General features: G+C 31.0%; 3 protein-coding genes across 4 annotated transcripts in view; 2 read left to right on the top strand and 1 right to left on the bottom strand.

Annotated features, from left to right (window-relative positions):
- Window positions 1-6637, top strand: part of LOC130892080 (MAP kinase-interacting serine/threonine-protein kinase 1-like) — a 71578-nt gene extending 64941 nt beyond the window's left edge. For both annotated transcript variants that reach the window (XM_057797310.1, XM_057797311.1), the window contains one exon: window positions 125-6637. In XM_057797310.1, the coding sequence (XP_057653293.1) occupies window positions 125-808 (684 nt within the window). In that variant the 3' untranslated portion in view covers window positions 809-6637. The remainder of the gene's footprint in view (window positions 1-124) is intronic.
- Window positions 6638-7132: 495 nt separating this feature from the next.
- Window positions 7133-15793, bottom strand: LOC130891025 (S-phase kinase-associated protein 2). Its single transcript, XM_057795502.1, has 8 exons — window positions 15567-15793; window positions 15284-15512; window positions 15090-15201; window positions 14759-14982; window positions 12175-12458; window positions 10971-11098; window positions 10700-10859; window positions 7133-9780 (listed from the first exon to the last, which is right to left on the bottom strand). Exons 1-8 carry the CDS (start codon window positions 15617-15619, stop codon window positions 9588-9590), a joined length of 1383 nt encoding a protein of 460 aa, XP_057651485.1. The 5' UTR covers window positions 15620-15793; the 3' UTR covers window positions 7133-9587.
- A 165-nt stretch (window positions 15794-15958) lies between these two features.
- Window positions 15959-18773, top strand: LOC130891026 (protein SCO1 homolog, mitochondrial). Its single transcript, XM_057795503.1, has 4 exons — window positions 15959-16080; window positions 16132-16315; window positions 16567-16973; window positions 18554-18773. Exons 1-4 carry the CDS (start codon window positions 16003-16005, stop codon window positions 18698-18700), a joined length of 816 nt encoding a protein of 271 aa, XP_057651486.1. The 5' UTR covers window positions 15959-16002; the 3' UTR covers window positions 18701-18773.
- Window positions 18774-19946: the final 1173 nt, after the last annotated feature.

The following is a 19946-nucleotide window of genomic DNA, read 5'->3' as shown; positions in this document are numbered from 1 at the left end:
CATACATATCCAACCGAACGTTTTTACCAAACAAAAAAAAATATGAAATTATTTTCAATTATGTTTGTTTATTTATTTTTATTGTGACATAGTGTTCTTGTATAATGGAAAAATGATTTTGCAGGTGGGTAGTGCGGAGTTTATGGCGCCGGAAGTAGTGGAAGCATTCATCGGTGAATCCGAAACCACGTCCTACGATAAAAGATGCGATTTATGGTCATTGGGCGTCATCATGTACATCCTACTGTGCGGATATCCGCCCTTTTACGGAAAATGCGGCAGAGATTGCGGTTGGGAGCGTGGAGATAATTGCAACGCTTGCCAGGAATTGTTATTCCAAAGCATCCAAGAAGGCAGGTACGATTTCCCGGAACCTGAATGGGATACCATATCAGATGAAGCTAAAGATCTAATTTCCTCTCTTTTAATAAAGAACGCTAGAGAACGCATAAGCGCCGAAAAGGTATTGAAGCATCCATGGCTTCAATTCGCGAGTGATACAGCCGCTCTCACGACCCCGGCTGTCATCAAGAAAAACAACTCCGTTTTAGAACTATCCCAGTTTGCGGAGTCTGCAATGGCTGTGAATAGGGTGGTGCAACAACATTTCAGTATGAAATTGGATTATTTGGAAAGACCGAATATCTACGCGCCCGATAAAAGACCGTTGAAGACATGCGCGTCGGCCAAATTATTCGGTTTAAGTCCACCGAGCGAAAGTAATCTTATGCGCAGGCGTATCAAAGGTGGGTCCTGTCAGATTTTAATGCCAGCGCCGGCGCCAGCCATACCCAGTCCAAGCGGTTGATGTTGCCCATCTCTTCGAAAACAAAAACGTGTTTGAAATTTTTGAAATTTAATTTTTTTCAATTTACTCTATTTTTTTTTTTTGGCATTCTTAAAGAGATAATTCAGTTTATATTCGCGTTGTGTTCGATACTATCAACATGATGCGACAAGTTACTGTTTGTTTTCATTTTGTATTTTTCTATTGTAAAGCTGAATGGATCATGATATTGAGGCATTTATAAACCAACAAAGAGGATCCCACCACCAACAACGAATTTACATGTCGGCGTGAGAACCTTAAAGTTAATTTAGTGCGGGTCATAAACAACATAAAAATTACTTGAGTATGACAATAATTAAAAAAAAATAACGACGCTAATATACAGTTGATTGAATTACTTTTGCAAATTATTAATTAGTGGTTGGACAAATTCATGCCGAAAACAATTTGAAAAATAAATTCATTCACATTGTATAATTGGTTCAGGAGTTTATATAACATAGCCACCACTACTTTTTTTAAAAAAATTATCCCCAAAAAATAGATAGATAGATAAATGATATAAATAAAATGATTAATAAATACAAAAATTTATAATGTAACTAAGCTTTTCACTGCGACGCCCTTCTATAGTCGAAAACCAGTGAAGCTTCCCCTGCTTTGCCCCATTTTAGTAGGTCCAGACGAATGTTGTGTGCTTGCGGACCATCCAAAAAGTGGAACGCAAGATTTTCAACATCTGATTTCTACAAATGATTAAAATAGTCCCTTAAACCCATTCTAATAGATTTCGTAAATGATTTTACCAATCATTATTATAATTATCAACTCCTGACCCAATTATGATTTTTTTTCAATTGTTACCAATATCAGAGCATGAATTTGAATAAAATCTCACGCATAATTGAGTTGATACCATTTCGAATATTCGTGCAAAAAAAATTTTTTTCATTGTTCGAATATTACAATAAATTTTTCTTGTACAGTAGATGTAGTGTTGGTATATATTTGTTTAAAAAAAAATATCATTTCGCCAACTCGACATTAATTTACATTATACAGGTAGGGGCGATGCGGTATATTTATTATCCCATCGAATAAACATTTCTAACAGGGTTGAAAAATATATATATATATCTCAGTTCAGGTGAAAAATAAATTTAGGGATTTGAAGTACTTTATAAGTACAACAAAAAAAAATTAAACGCCTCATTAATTAGATTAATTTTGTCTACAGTACCATACTTTTAGTAAGTAATTAGGGTTAAGGTGTAAAATATTTAAGGCTATCGAGAGGCTAGTTATTTCGAAATTATGCTGTAGATGGAGTTTCGCTTGATAACGGGTGCGGTTGCGTACAACTAGCTTGAAATTGTAGTCCGATAAAATGGGGGGTTTTAAAAAAAAGGAAACAGTCTTAACAAAATTTTAATAATAATTATAGTGTCTCGATTATTATTATTATTATTATATGATTCTTATTAAATCGTACATTTATAGCGTCTCGAGGCAATACATGTTGTAACATACCATTCGATTTGTTACTTTTTTATTCAAACATTCTTTTGTTTTTGTATTGTGGCACAATAATCACTTCCGATTTATTTATTCTAAGAATCGAGATTTGAAGAAATTGATTTGTTATCAACCCCCCTCTTCTTTCGAGAAATTCAATAATACCTCGGAATCTATGCTAAATCGTCCTCTATCTACCAATACTTTAAATCAAAGCTTTTATTCTTTATATTCGCTGATAAGTTTTTCAAATATTTTTTCAACTTTGTTTTTTTATTATAGTGCTCACAAAATTCCAGTTATTTCTATAGATTTGATTTTGATTTGAGCAAATTTTGTATTTTAGTTTTCGTATAAATTAATTTCGATATTTAAAAAACTTACCAGCGAATATAAAGAATAAAATCACCCCTAATTTACTTTGGTTTAAAATGTAGGTAAATAGAGGACGATTTAACATAGATTCCGAGGTTCTATTCAATTTGTCTAAAGAATTGGGGGATTATTGTGCCACAATACTTGGGAATAAAGGAATGTTTGAAGCCGAATGGCATGTTACAATGTACTATAAACAAGGGGACACAACTAAAGAATTACTGCCAAAAAATGTCTTCAATTTTAAAGTTTTTAACAACCACATTTTATTATAGAAACTTATTTGAGGCTAATTATTTTTTTTTATGAAAACTAATGCTAGAGCAGCTATTATTAATTGAAGAGTTTCTCTACTCATTTCTATTGAACTTGACAATCTTACTAACATAAATAATTGTACATACAACCAAATATCTAGTTTCAAAAATCCTCTATAGATGTAAGATTGAATGTATATATGGTAGCATTTATCGATGGACAACCTCGTATTCGCACTGTTCGCTTTGGTACCTTGCAAATACGATAAGAGCAGTTGAAAGTATATCTGATATTCTTCAGGTGGTACTTCACCTAACAGTGTCCAGTAACTCTCCATAGCTACCGTTTGTTCAATGAACCAATTAGTATCCAAACGAGCTACTAATCTGGACACTCTGCAGCTTTCTTCTTCTAGTTTTAAGAAGATTGAATAAAAACGAAATAACATTTGTCGATGGACAATATTGTACTTGCAGAGGGGTTCCACTGTTAGCTTTGGTTCCTTGTTACAATGCTTTCCAGGTGATATTTCACCTGACAGTATTTTTAACTTTCCATAGCTACAGTCTGTTTAATGAACCAATGAAACTAATCTGGGCACTCTACAACTGACTTTTTACTTGTTTTAAGAAAATTGAATGAAACAATGAAGATTTGTCGATGGACAACCTCTTACTTGCATAGAAGGTTACATTGTTTGCTTTAGTTCCTTGCGACAATGCTTTCCAGGTGATACTTCACCTGACAGTGTCCAGTAACTCTCTTCTTTGTTTGATGAAAAGAACTTTTGGATCCGGTTAGTAGAATAAATAGTAAATCTCTTCGATTGTATCAGACCTGGGGTCTTTCTCCATGTTTTGATATCCTACTGTGGAAACCTATAAAAAGTTGTAGTCAGGTGATCAGTTTCTTTATTTCGATGAAGCTGGGAACCAACTAATCGGTCTTGAATTGTTAATAAATATCTTGATGTTACTTATTATATTTTATGTTTGGTTTCTTCATTTAATTTTTTCTATGAATGAAGTAATAGGAGGTAGAGGGCGATACTGGAACACTGTAGAGTTGTAGATACAAAAAAAGAAGTAGAAAACCCATAAACTTTAAATCAAATAATTAAAAGGTTGATTTTAAGTGTTAATAACAATGTTTATATATGAAATATGTGGTATAATGAAAACCTGATGAGCAATATACATATAGAGGATTGTTTTTTGGTAGTTTAATTCTGTGGTAAAGTTATGAATCAATCGGGCCATGTTCAACTATATAATGCCTTAATATGAATTGATGGTTCAGCTGTGGCCTAGATATATAAATATATATATATATATATATATATATATATATATATATATATATATATATATATATATATATATATATATATATATATAATATAAACTATCTCGCTTGAATTTTTAATACTTTTGTATGTGTTAAAAGTAGATTGTAATCAGTCTACGATTTGTGATAATAAATAAGCATCTGATGTGCGATTTAGTCGCACTATAGACTGTAGAACGCCGTACCTGCTTTCATTTCAGTGAGATATGGAACATGAAATTGGGCTTAGAAATTGCCCTAGGGGTCCATCGATACCCCGCTTACGTACTGACAGTCCATTTGTATTCTAAGAATCCTATATAAGTTTGGATATTTTTTTAAGATTTTGTAATGCTCAAGGGTGGAAGTTTCCATATGATAAGAGTGGTATCCAAACAGGGCGCGTTTTCAATCAAATACCAAATTAATGCTTGTATCAATACGATATACATACGTCAAAAATGACAAATGCAATTATTTAATTTCTTAATATTTATATATTTATTTTTCTAAACGTTAAAAACATTTTATCGAATTAATAATTTTAATGTTAATTCTATTTTAATTAAAAAATTATTTATTCGATAAAATACAAAATTTTATTTATGTTAATTACAACTTTTAATATTTATGTAAAAGAAATTTCAACATCCATATACATATTCAAAATTGGTTGCAGGATATTCTGTTATCTTGATATTTTCAAAAACTGTGCGTTTTATCGGAAGTGAATTATGCGAAAAACAGTGTGTGTACCATGACATTCGATTTTATCATCCAAAAAAATGATGTAACTAGTGAATAAACTTTGTCCGTAAAATTACAGTACTTTTTACATGTTTTCATCTTATTTAGAATTTCTGCAACCATTACTTTTTTTTGTCATTTTTACGTATGTATTTCCTGTATGTAGTAATACAGATCGTGACTCCCAGTGCTTTTTGTAATAATAAAATTTGGTATTTGTCACTTCCAACACTCAGGGTAGCAAATGTTGGGTGAGAATTTTTGAGATAAATGTATGTGATAATAAGTATGAATGCAAACAAAACCTTTATAATATTGTAGTTTGCCCCTACAGATTGGAGTATTGTTTTTTTTTTCTAAGATTTATTTTAAGGCATTTATTAATGTACTTTAACAGTACCATCAATTTCCAATCGATTTATACCAAAAAAAATTAAAAATTTAATACATAATTGCCCCATGTAAATTAAACAAGTTTTAATTCCCTTTTAACGCAGTTAACTCTGAAAGAGAAACGTTAAGCGGGATTATTAGGATTTTCCCACAAGATATACCCCATCTAGTAATTAAAACATGAATCAGTGATTAAGCAATTTTAATTTTATTTACGTTGCTTCTTTCCTTCATTTTAAAACCTTTAATTTTATTTATTCAGAAAAAAGTCCTCCACAATAATAATTTCTGGGTATCTTTCAGTTCATCGAAGAAAAATTTAATACAGTCTTTAGGTTTCATTTTTTTCCCAAATATTTTGATAAGTAATAAAAGAGTCAAAAATCCAGATGAAATTTAGTTCTCCAATAAGTAAAAGCGAATAAAAATGTGAAATTTGTACAGGGATAAAACACCTAGATGATTATGGCTTCGATGATTCTAGTTGGTAAATGAAGAATTGGAACAGTTTCTTTATTTTTAATATCCTTAAATTACTCGTTGACTACCTACTCATATATTTCAAATAAATTGAATCCTGACTCATAATATTTTTTATGAAACTTCCGTACTGATTTGTTAATTTTTTTTTTGAGGTGGTAGCATCTTTGTCAAGTTCCCAATTTCAATATCGTAATCTGATTTCTTGAATTTCAAATCATTATTGTTCTCAATGCCTATCTTTATATGAATCACCTTGTATAATTTATTTGGGACGTTTTGTATCCAAAATATATTTTCATGGCTGATTTTGCTGTGAGTGCCATTTTTTTTATTTATATAGAATGTCTCATCAAAAATCAAATAGTATTGTTATATATTTTACATATTTTTTCAAAAAAATTGAAATATTGTGAAAAGAAGTGCAAGAAATTCGATGATGAATAAAGTAAATTGTGATGTGAAAACAATCTTTCAAAATCGTTATGTATATATATATGGTGAGACATGCTGTATATGTTATAATTGACTCGGTATGGCATTTTTCCCCTCCTGTTTTAGACTATACCGATTTGGTTATAAATATGAGCAGAAATTATATCAATATTGTTAATAAAAAAAAATTTGGTTACAACTTGAGACATCAGTTTTTTTTACTACAAGCATGTCGGCGTTGTGTAAAAAATAAAGATGGAAATTTATGTACCAAGTGTGCTTTAATTTCTTATAAATAAAGACCGATTTTTTTACAAACCGACCTATTTAATTTCATTTCCCACCAAATTCTATAAATTGATTAAATCTAATGGAAGTAAGACATCCCCAAGGGGGATTTGCATCCCCCATTTAATTAGAACCTGTAGAAGACAAACTCTTATGCGGACTAACTGACATGGGTTACCTACTATGGGAGAACCAAAACGTTTTTAAAAAAATAATCAAACCTGGTATATGCTTCAGAATGAAATACCGAAAAAGTTTATCTTTGAGAAAGAATTTACCTGCCATAAGGAAGGTTCCCCGCTGAATGGTGTAGATCTCTTAATGTAAATCCGCACTGCAAGTTGGTAGATGGTCGCATACTAACGGATTGTATCCTGGACGCAGTGAGATAAAGCCAGTATCCAACTGACTGTCTTATAAAACTGAACTAATCACGCTTTATATGGGTTGAATTTCATCCATAATAGTATCTCTGCAGTCCAAGCAACAAAGTAATATATGGGTTATGGTAAATTAAAATAATAATTGTTTTATACAAATTTATTAAGGCACTTTCTGTCGTAATTATATATAATCGTAACAATATTTCGAATATATTAACAGCCGGTAAGTCCAAATTTTAATGTGCAATAACAATTAATCGAACGAAAAAATGGAGGAAAATGAATATGACTGTAATAAAACATTTTCTTATTAATAATTTTCCAACTACTTGAAAAGCTTATTTGTAATACCCGGCAATAACTAAATGAGGTACTATCCAATACTTACATCCTATTTTTGAACACAAAATATAAAAAAAAGTGAATTTATTTGGAACCAACAACAAAGAATAACTTGCTTCAAATTGGATTATCTTTTATACAAAAAAGATGTTTGTCCCAAAAGTATCAAGTCGTATCTCGATGGTAAAATTAAATCAACTTATAATCTTGGAAAACTAGATTTTTACAGGTGAGGAATTTTAAGGTTATGATCTCGAAACAAATGTATGGAAGAATTTTGTATCTCAAAGACCAAAAGGGTGAAGACAGTGTTTTGAAATTGTTCGATAGTTAAAATGCTCAGAAAGGTAACACTATCACCAAATAAAACTACGTTGATCTATTGAGAAGAATGTGTGAAACAATCGGGATAAAACAGCAACAGCTTTGGTAGCTCGAGTTTTAGTTCTTCCTTGTTTACAAATATCGATACGCTGACAAAAAGAAGGAAGTTTCAGGGAAACACCGCTGGGAATGTGCTATTCATTCACACAGGCTTTAAAAACATCCAAATAGATGCAAAAGTAGGATAAACTTTGTAATAAATCCTATAATTCAAAACATGATCAATTGTTTTATTTTAAACCCAAATTCTGCGAATTGACTAATACTCAAAAATATCCAATTTGGAACAACATTTATATTGAATCAAAGAGAAAATAAAATATTTTGAATGATAAAAGATATTCAGGGTACTGATTGAATATATTCAAACGCAAATGCATACTCCAGCAAAATGATTGAAAATAGGATATGATTTGGACTAGGAAGAAATATAAGGTTGGCAACTTATTTTTTGAATAACTTATATATTAGTGCTATACTTTGCCGTTTGACACGTAATACTTGGTCACATTGGGTTTTTTTGAGCTACTTCCCAAGAACCAAACGATCAATTCCGATGTTTACTGTCAACAATTAATGAAATTGGATGAAGCAATCATAGAAAAACTGCCAGAATTGTCAAATCGGAAAGGTTGATAATGCAAGGCCTCACACATTTTTGGCAACTCGTGGGAAACTATTTGAGCTTGGCTGGGAAGTGATGCCACATACTCCATACAGCCCTGATCTGGCACCATCTGATTACCATTTATTTCGAAGTTCGAATGACGATGACCTTCAATCATACCTGGTTCAGTTTTTTGCTGATAAGGTCTGGAAATTTTACGAACGGGTAATCATGAAGTTGAAAGAAAGATGGCAAAAGGTTATTGAGCAAAATGGAAAATATATAACTGATTAAAAAAAGTTTTATTTTATAATACAAAACCGAAATTACTTTATCGCCAACCCAATATTGTCCAGATTTGGCAATGATAAACTTTCCAGTTTACAGACGAGCAGAAAAGTTTTGCATGCGATCAAGGTATGCATATCGAAACAGATCAGTAACGATAGAGGGTGACATGTTGATAGGGTGATCATTGGAACAGGTCACCTAAATGCTCAGAGATTAAATCGCTCCCTTTATCCAAAATTACCTTGTAAAATGAGATTTGAACTCAAGTTGCTTTTTTAAATTGTGTTTCAAACCCTCTTTTTTATATTTTTTGGTAAAATATGTATTAATTTCCCTGAGAAGTGTAGTTAATATGAAAATAACTTTCAGGTCATTTACATTTTAATTGTTATGGTGTTACAACAAATATTTTAGAAATTTTCATTTATAGTTCATCGATAAGTTGAAAAAAAAACCGAAATATGAAAAATATAGTTCAATTTACCATTTCACATTTTCCAATTAAATTATCTAAAAGAGAAATTGTTTGAAACAAAAAAAAATAGTTCCCATAACCAAATTAGGAAAATTTTACGAATCAATCCAGGAATATCAAAAATTATTGCAGAAATTTGCTTTTAAATGTTGAATAACTTTGTTAATTACATTTGTATTTTTTTATTTAAATTAGATATAACGATAAAATAGGAAGAAAATATCAGTATAACGGAATCCTTATAATATGTCAAAATCTATATAGCAATCAACATTTTTACCATAAAGGTATCAAAATTTCAACAAAATGACTTAATCAATAACCAATAATAAAAATACCCTTTTTCTTCTAACGAACCTACTTATTTAAATTTTTTAACTTTCCAAGTTATGTCAAACAACGACGTTTATACTGAGACCATTCACATTTAATAACGATATAAACTTAATTATAAATTAAATCACAAATCAGCATTTTAATACGTTAAATGGGACATAATCAGTCTCGTACTCGCATATTCCATATACTAGATCTCCGCATACCCACAGTAGGTCTAGCTATCGAACTAAATTTGAATTTGTTTATTTGAACTTTGGCCCCCAATCCTTCTTGTATCGTCCTTAATTCGTCTGCGTCGTTGTAACCCCCGTGGATGTCCAAGTAAGAAAGATTATAAATTTTTTTCAGATATCTGCAAAAAGATAATTCAATTAAGAAATCTTTTTATCAAAAAATCAATTATAACTGTTTGTATTTACACTAGATTGATTAAGAAAATTATACTTTTCAAATTTTAATTTGAATTTATATAGTGACACAATTTTTAATCAATGAGTCTCATTATTGAATCATTGTTTTGAAGCTGTGGAAAAAATGTCGCAACCAATAATTATTATCAAAAAAAGAAAAATATCCAAGACAACAATGAGGAGGATGACATGCGACTCTGCTATATAAGTGCTCTTACAATTTATGAAAGCAAACACAAAAATATAGTTTAAAAAAACCAAAAAAAAACACACTTTTATAGTATATGAAACTAAAATGTTACTCAAGAGAAAATTTTCCTATCTCCCTTTCGGCTACAAACCACGGCTTACAACCTTGCCATTCTTGACAATTCTTAATCGTCATTAGGAACTTGTGTCCAAGGGTCACTTGGAATCACTTAACTATATGATCAACAGATCCTAATGGTTCCCATCAGGAGTGGTGAAATAACTTACACACAAGAGTTTGTATCTCTGTTTGTATTTGTGCAATGTTGTCTAATTTTAAATAGGAAATTATTATGTCAGAACAATCCTTCATATATTTTTTCTTTGGTATTTCTTTTTTTTCGCTCTCTCCCTTTTACTACTCTTAATAAAGTTTTTTGTATTCTATAATTATTCATTTAGATGTTTTTAGGAGATATGGCTTATACTCTTTTTATACTGATAATTTTAAACATACTTTCCCACAACCAACAATTGCAATACTCAAACGGTTTGGTTAAATTATAGAATCATTCTAATCTAATAATTTTCAAAAAATTGTAGTAATGAACAAATATGATTTATTTTAAATTATCTTATACAAACCGATAACCGATATGGAGTCATACTTACAGTAATGATTTGTATGGAATTAAATAGCATCGTGAAAGTGCTAAAAAATTTAATTCTTCTAATACTGTTAGTCGTTCGACCGCTTCTCCAGTTATAGAAGTACAATCAGATAAATCTAATTCTCTTAGTCTTGGACAACTCGAAACTAGATCAAATACATCTGAAAATGTATGATACATGAAAATCAATATATTATTCGAGAATTTAGTTTATTCAAGCCTTGAAAATTAGTTAATTGTATTATTTATATTATTAATTAATTATCACTTACGTTTATCAGTCAATAATTTCCTACAACCAGATAAATTAAGTCTATCCATTGTGGACGGCAAATTTTTACAAATATATTGGATAGAAGGAGTATTCAAATACGTCCAAGCTAAATTCAATTCTCGAATTCTAAAAAAGTTGGTAGAATTAATATAATATGACATAAACTACGCACAATCATGTTATTCAAAAAATATAGAAGAACAACTCGAAATACAAAACGATACATCTCTATATTAGGAAATAAGAGTCATTCAAATCGATTATGTCTTGTTTTTAAATAAATATAAGATCAGAATAAGAATTTAATTGGCCCGAAACTTGAGAACATCCTTACCAACAAAGATATTAACTTGAAACTAATATGTTACATATAGTCGGTATTGCTTTATTCAAAAATCAGAGATAAATATATTGGAAGTATTTGACCCACCATTGAATGCTAGGAGTAAAATGGACTAATAAAATGACAAATGAAGAGATACGAAAAGAATGGGAAAAGACAGAAAAATTCTCCTAAATATAAAATGAACAAAAACAGCATATATGCATCACATACTTAGAATCCCAAAGTACTGACTTCTTCAACTCATAGTTGAGGGTAGGATGGTAAACGGAAAGTCTTGGCTGAGGAAAATAAGAGAGTGGACAGGGCCTGAGAAATAAAGGAGATCTGGTTCACACAGTAGCAAACAGAGCAGCCTAAGAAAATGTAATCGCCAAAAACCAATAATGGTGGATAGGTAGCAGAAGAATAAGAAGAAGTAAAGTAATATTTTATCAAAATTATTGAAGGTATGAATTCAGAAATTTTAAAAATACTTTCAAATTTTTTCTATAAGTTGTAAGCATTTAAAAAATGTAAAAAACCCTTGTATAAAAAATGTTTTTTTTTAGTCACATGACTTATTGAGTGATGTGTTATATGTAATTGTATGCTGCAACATAATGTTACTGTACTTTATTGATACAACAATTTTTCTTCATTTAAAAGTTTACAGTTTCCATTTTAACTAAGGTAGTCAGCATTATCATAAAAATGTAGCTTTTAAGCCACTTTAACGTGAAAATAGTCCCCCTAGCTCGATTTTAATAGCAAATAATCGAATTTTAGTCACCTCTAGGAGCCCTGAACTATCCATTTATATAATAATAATAGTATGCTTCAAAACTTTATATTTTTCAAGTAAATGAATGTTACTTACTTTCTACAATTAGCTAATAAATATTTAAATCCATCCTCCATCATCCCCGCGGCCATTGCAAAATTAATAACTTCAATGTCTTTATTGGCCGATAACGCTATCAAGACCTCATCATTAACTTGAACGTTTTCCAAACTGAGTTTCTTAAGGCGCCTACATTTACTTAACAATATAGTCAGACTTTGAGGAGAAATATATGCCATACTTAAATCTAAATAGAGCAGTCTTGATTTGAAGTCTGGTAAAGCAGCCTTAACACCCGGCAAAATGGGTGGATATTTTACCTATAGAATGAAAAAGACTTAAGCACCCATAAGTTACAAGGAAAAGTTTCAAAGCAAAAAAAGGTTACAGCATCTGCTAAAATGTTTTAAAGGGATTCATTATTAAGCAGCAGATCAAATTTGACATATTTATAAAATATTACAACACACAAAAGTGCCCCATAATTATAAAATAATACCATATTGGAAAGACTGTGTCCCAATTTTTATAATTGTGGAGGGTTGAGATGATTTATTTTGTAGGGTTAGGTTGCAAGAAGTTGATTCCTCCAAAACAACAATGGGAGTTTGTTTAAATTTATCTAAAACAAGTAAATTTAACATGAAAAGTCTGGAGTTGATAAAATTGATACCTTTTTAGGTTATGATTTTAAGAATAACTTTTAATCTAACTTAAGAAGTTTGAGTCAACTTCTGTAAGGAGGTATGGGACAGTCTCTAAAACCTTCTTACAGACATATCCTTCATTATATAACAGACATATTGATCGAAGATCTGTTGCTTGATAGCTCTGTCACAGATCGCCCATACCATGAAGAATAATCAAATGCGAGTCTCAATAAAACTTTGATAGAGCCATCAACTTCATCTAGTTGTAACAGAACTTCTTTTGGCGATGATCAGTTCTTTGGTAACTGTCATGGGCAGCCTAACCCATGAAGAATACTCAAATAGAGTATCAATGATAAGGCCAACAACTCGTACTTTGTTATGTTAGAAGGTCTTTAATTCAAGAGAACTCAACTAATGAAGTAAAACAATACTAAAGAAATACAGTCTTTTTAAAATAACACAAGGAACAAAGCCATACCTCTAGGAAAACTATAGCAAACTATACAATAAAAATTAAGCAACACAAGAGGACTTAATAGAAAAAAATTTCCTGAAAGGAAAATCTTATGAATTTTTCAGATATATATAATCAAAATTATTGTTAAATTTCAGTATATATAATAATAATGTAAAAATATTAAATTTTTAGTAGTTTTAATTGATTTTATTTTATATCATAAATCTCCTCTAACACTATCCTTAACCACCCCAGAACAGGGAGGATTAGGACACTTTACAGAATTATGTCAGATGGCGATCTGTATTTATGACCTTTCTTCTAATATTGGAAAAGCTTTTCTAATAGCTATGAGGTCCACAAATATCATAAGCAGCTGTAAAAATACTCGATTGTTCCCATTAAATTCTTACATTTTTAAGGATAATAATTTTTTGCCTTCTACTGTATCCTTATTGAAAGTGAAGAAAATGCAATACACACCCATTGGGATCAGTATTCGATGCTCCTAACATAACCGGAAAGTGGCTGAAAATGAGACCAAAAATCTAACAGAAAATATATAAGGACTCCAAAAGACACGAATCTGTGAGACCAATAGCTAGTGGGGTAAGTTTAGCACCCCAGAAAGATATTGTGAAGCCAGTTGCTAGCTCAAAGGAAACAATGTTGTCCTCATTGCTAAATGTTATTACCTTTCCCAAAGGCAGGAGAGAAGCAAGAAAAGGTAGAAAAGAGTTTGAAGGACTTGAACCAGTTAATGTAAAAAACTGAAAGACAATTTGCTGTTGTTGAATTCAAAGGTGGCAAATAAGTGTCATTTGATCATAGATATCTGTGCCTTATTAACAATATAAATGATGAAAATGAGGAAATAAGAGCAAATACTTGGTTTAACAACAAATCCAAACATTTTGCTAAAAGGGGAAAAGATGTATTAAAAATTTTTCAATCATATAGACATTTTTTAAATGGTCTAATGTTAAAAACACACTTAGATTTTGATTTCTGTCAGAATAGATTAAGTTTATTTTCTATTACAATAAACCACATTATCATAGTTATCATTTTTTATTATTAACCCCCTATATACGTATATCAGGGTCATGAAATTGTGTACAACAGCTGCACTAGAAGTAATTCTAAATCTTCACATAGTATTGGAAAGTGTGGCAGAGAAAACATCACTTAAACTTTTCAGAGATGGAATCACCAAAAAAAACCTGTTCCTAAATAATGACCAATCCTGGGACATGCCTCAGGACGTTACATCAAAAAAGTGTAGCTTTGAGAAGAACTTTACCTCAATAATAAACTGTAAAAGCAAGTGGGATAAAAACATCATACATGAAATGATAAGTGAAAAATTAATTCAAATACAAATTCTTTTATTTGCAAATATAGTTGAGCAAATCATATATGTTAGATTAAAAATATAATTGAATCTAATTAATAAACAGTGGACAAATTCTAATGAGGAATTGGAATTAAATTAATAACAACTACTTACGGATGATCTTGCCAACCTTAAAACAACAACTTGTTTACTCATTATTTTCCCTAATTCTCCAGCTTGGAGATGTCTATTCGAAACATCCATTCTTGTCCACAAGCTCTCATCCTGAGTAAGTCTATGAAATCTCTTACAAACTAATGCTATATCCATTAAATAAGTTTTTGGTAACCATCTTAGTATATATAGAATCACTTCATCTGATAATAAATCGAAATAATCTAAAAAGTATACGAACTTAATCAAATAATTCTTAAGAAAAAATATAAACAAAAATTGGATATTGGAAATTGGAATTATCGAAATTTAAGGCTTGAAATATACATACTTGTTTTATCTGTAGGTTTAATAATTGGTTTTGTTACTAAAATCGAATCCCATTCACCAAGACTTAACTTATCTAGTGATTCCTTAGTTAAAGTTGACTCCAATATTGATAACTACAAATAATCAACATTCATTCTGGACATTTAACAACAAATATATCACCTATATATACATTAAATTAAAAAATATAATTACCTGTTTATCTCTTGTATTTGGTGTCATAGAAGCACACGAGACGTCTATAGCACCAGGTTCGGTTTTACAAAATATAGTATCATCATCTGTGAAAATTTCTTCATCATCACAATCTAAACGTCCTACGCCGTGATCAAAAATTTCGTGTAAAACTACTTCATTTTTGTGTAAACTCCATCTCTCATTTTTATTAAGATCATCTACATCTTCATCGTATCTTGCACGTTTACTAAATAATTGAAATTTAAGCGAATTTCAGTAATTATATCACGTTTTTACTTACCGTAGAGGTGATCTATCAACATTTACATCTACCGGCCGTAATACATTAGACATTTTAATTCAGCTGATTTAACTTTCGAATCTCAGTTTTCCATTTTAACTACGATCCCTCGGTTTTCAAAGAAATTCCCTCCAAGAAAATACAAAAACTGAAATTGACATACGACTTGTATTCCACTATTCAATAAACTAAATGGTTTTATTTCCAACATTCGTGATTTGACATATGACAAAATTATAATTGCGTTCATTTTCTACCACCGGATTAAATGTGTACATTTTCACAATAAACCAGTCATACTTTGGACGTGAAAGATTAGTTATCTATTTTGATAATTTATATGACTTGTTGTTTTATAATTGAGTGTAGTCGATTGATTAGGTCATCGAACTATACATAGTATGTCAATAATAACCTAAAAAAATTACCGACGACAATGTCTTCTTACAAAGTAATTAGGACGTTAAATACTCAATATTTACGAAGAAATATTAACTATTTTCAAAGAAATGAGGTAGTTTTATTATAACTATAGTTTTTGAATATAAAGTTTTTTTATTTATAGATTTTGTTGCCATGTATAATAAAAATTAATGCCAGGAAATACAGTAATAAAGCACCTTTCCCTAAACCGAAACTTCCAGGAACAGGTATTGGACCTGTAACATGGAAAAATCTTGCAATCACCTCAGTTTTAGGAGGAAGTTTGTTGGCTTTTATGTGGTATATAAAAAAAGAAAAAGAGGAAGGTAACAGAAAAACATGTTTCTTTCCATATAGTTTTTTTATAAATCATTTTGTTTGTTAATTTTAACAACAATTTCTATTCGGCTTAATTTTGAGCAAGCTTTATGAAATCTTTTGTGGCTTTTTCTATGACCTTTTTCATATATTGGCATGATATTTGGCATACTACATCATCATCTTTCATTATTTATTGATTCAAGAATATATTTCGGTGATTCCACCAATTTTTTAATAATACTAGAATATTTTTAAGCCCAAATGAAAGAGAGACAACGAATGCTTGGTAAAACAGCTATAGGTGGAAAATTCGAACTAATTGACAGCAGTGGAAAACTCAGGAACAGCGATGAATTTCTTGGGAAATGGATGTTGATTTATTTTGGTTTCACACATTGTCCTGACGTGTGTCCTGATGAATTAGAAAAAATGGCGGGTGTCATTGATATTTTAGATAAATCAGACGATATGCCACAAATACAACCTATATTTATATCAGTGGACCCCAATAGAGATACTCCGAAATTAGTTGGTGAATACTGTAAAGAATTTACCCCGCGATTATTAGGTTTAACTGGTTCAGAACAACAAGTTGCACAAGCTTGTAAAGCTTACAGGGTTTATTTCAGTGCTGGTCCAAAAGACACTGATAGTGATTATATTGTAAGTATTTTAACAGCAATCATATCAACCCCCATAGTTCTATCACTTAAAATATATACATAAATTCATTTATTTGAAATTAGTGGTATTAGTTTGTCATTCTTATGACATATTTTATGATAAAATCACAAGGCAGTTTTTTTGAAGACCTCTATAGAAAGGGAAGCAGTAAATAATGCATAAGAGGATCAGAACACAAATTCTGGAAACCTGATAGGACATTTAAACACTCTAAAAGAGAGTAAGGTGTCAATTGATATGATTATGGATGCCATGTATTCCAAATTGTGCTTTGAAGACCCAATAACAAGTCAACAGCATACAAAGATGTATTCTCAGGAGGCTCATTGGTATTCTGTACTGATAGGTCAAAAATGGACAAGTAGGGGCTGAAATATATCTCCCAATAACCTAATTGACTTTCCCCTTTGGGCTCTAAGTACCTGACTGCACAATCTTTGGACTCATTGGGAGTAAACAACAAAGTTCCTTTGATACAAGTACCTAGACAGCTAGGAATGCATGGCCATGAAGAAGCTGATACTATGGTGAAGAAAGGAATGTTAATTCCTTTTCAGATTTGTCAGAAAGTCATGGTTGTAAATAAAGTTAGAAAACAAGACAAAATCAATGCTTGCATTAAGACTCCAAGTTTAAGATAATTGAAGAGAATTCTTATTCTTATTCTACCAATTGGTTCCAAAAGGCTTTCACTAAACAAAGATGAGCTAAACAATGTTACTAATAGGCTCACTGGATGACATCCAGTGAATTACCACCAAAAGAATACCGGAGAAACTACTGGCAGATTTTTCTGAGTTTAACAAAGTATTTTACCGGATTTCGCACGAATTGCCTAAATGCCATGATTATTTTGATGATATTATTTGTCGTGGCGCCACAGTTGACGAGTTTTAATAGAGACTTTTCCTGGAACGTATGGCAAAATTTGATTTGCATCTAAACAAGATTATATGTAGTTTCTTATAAACTCGTGTTTCATTTCTTGGGCATATCGTTGAGTATAAGGAAATACTAAGAAATGTTGATGAGGTGAGAACTTTTCTAGGAATAATGACATTATAGCAGATTGATTGGAAAAGACGCTGGTTATGTGAAGGGCTTGTATTTATTGAAACTAGATCAAAGGTTTGTTCTTAGTAGCTGCACTGGCAGAACTAGTTCAGAAAGTGTACATTAAAGCGTTCTTTGTAGCAGAACCAGCGCTAGTATCGCTGTTCTTAGTAGCAGCGTAAGAGAATTAGTTCATCCAGTTCACTGAACTGCTTGCACTGTCTACAAGGTATGAATCACATCAAATAACCTTTAATACAACAATCGGCAAATGCTCCATTGCTCTCTGTTCCAGTGGAGCTATCAAGAACAAACCTCAAATAATAATCATGTGATAGTGACAGGATGAATGATTGCTCAATTAGAATCAGGGGTGCCACAATAACTGTGGATATGAGATATTTCACTTGGAAATCTTCATTTTTTGTAGTTAAAAATGTTAAATGAAAGTTAATTTTGATTATGGATTCTATATCACAGTCATTTATGGAATTCGCGAATTTTAGGTTGACCACACAATAATAATGTATCTGGTAAATCCAGATGGTAATTTTGTTGATTATTACGGTCAAAATAGGACAGCTTCGGAAATTTCTACGTCGATCAGGGTTCACGTCTTAAAATATAACCACGGAAAGAAGAGCTGGTTATAATAATATATGTTTAATTGTTCTGTAAATAGCATTTAAATGTTTATAAAGTTAATAAATAATTATTAATAAGTTCCGTTGTAGTCTATCATTTACTTTTAGCAAATTACATCGGTCGTTAGGTTTTTATTCAATTGATAATTGAGTGGTGGAATTTTTGATTCTACTCCTTAATGAAAAAGTTCATTCATGCAATAAGGTAAATTACTCATAGGCGTCCATTTGCAACTCGTCCTAATTAATTACATATTAACAAAATAAAATGCTACTTGTTCGTTTAATGAAACTGTAATTTTCTATTAAAAATTTTGACACATTCCATCTGCCAATTTTCTTTCTCGTCGTCATAGTTACATTGTAGACGGTCAAGGGATCGTTAAGCACATTAAGCCTTCAGATTAGCCCCCAAATGACCGATCAGGTGTTTTGATTTGAGCCTTTGATGTTATTAGGCAAGCTGGGAGGCTTCCTTAAGTATTTAAACCGCGCTCGTATGAGTACAGGACACTCACAGATGACGTGGTCTGCGTCCGTTATGCCTATAGTGTGGAGAAGGCAGTGCTCAGTTAGAAGTCCGGTCACGCTCTTTCTCACTTCCAATACTACAATTCTAATTAGATTTCCCTGTCTTTAATATTAACTCTGTAGGTTAGATTGTCTGAAAAATTGCAGAATTTATAATTCATTTTCCGCCTACCAGTGGCGCTTTCATCAATATCTACGAAGTTAGCTGTTTATAACTACAAGTACCTGAATACATGTTGAGAATTGATCAAATTGACAGCTGACCCGACCTATCCCAACCTTGACCCTATCCTCACCTCACACTATTTTGTTTTATATAGAGTCAAAGTTGGTAATCATGTTGATGTTAATTTTAATTTAGTTAAGTTGGCACTCTTTGATATGTTCAAGTGACAGGCTAACTTGCTCCAATTTGCAATTTCAAGAATTCTTAAGTATTGAGCAACAATCCGACGATTGTTTAGCAAGAGTTTTGTTAATCAAAACAAGTATTGTCAAACGATTCAAAAGGTATGTTCGTTTCGTATCAAATTAAGCTTTATTTTTGTATTTAAATCGTGTCGTCACATGCCAAAACTTCGTTCATTAATTTTATTTCACATAATTGTAAACAAACAAATAAGTTGCTTTTATATAAAGTCCTGAATATTTTTCTTATTAAAATTGTAAAAGTTAGATACTGATTTTTGTGTACATCGACCTTTTTCAATAAACTGAACATTTT

This window comes from Diorhabda carinulata, chromosome 3 (genome assembly GCF_026250575.1).
Source record: "Diorhabda carinulata isolate Delta chromosome 3, icDioCari1.1, whole genome shotgun sequence".
In the NCBI taxonomy this organism is placed as follows: domain Eukaryota; kingdom Metazoa; phylum Arthropoda; class Insecta; order Coleoptera; family Chrysomelidae; genus Diorhabda; species Diorhabda carinulata.
The sequence above is the reverse complement of the archived record's forward strand: the minus strand, read 5'-3'. Positions and strand labels throughout refer to the sequence as shown.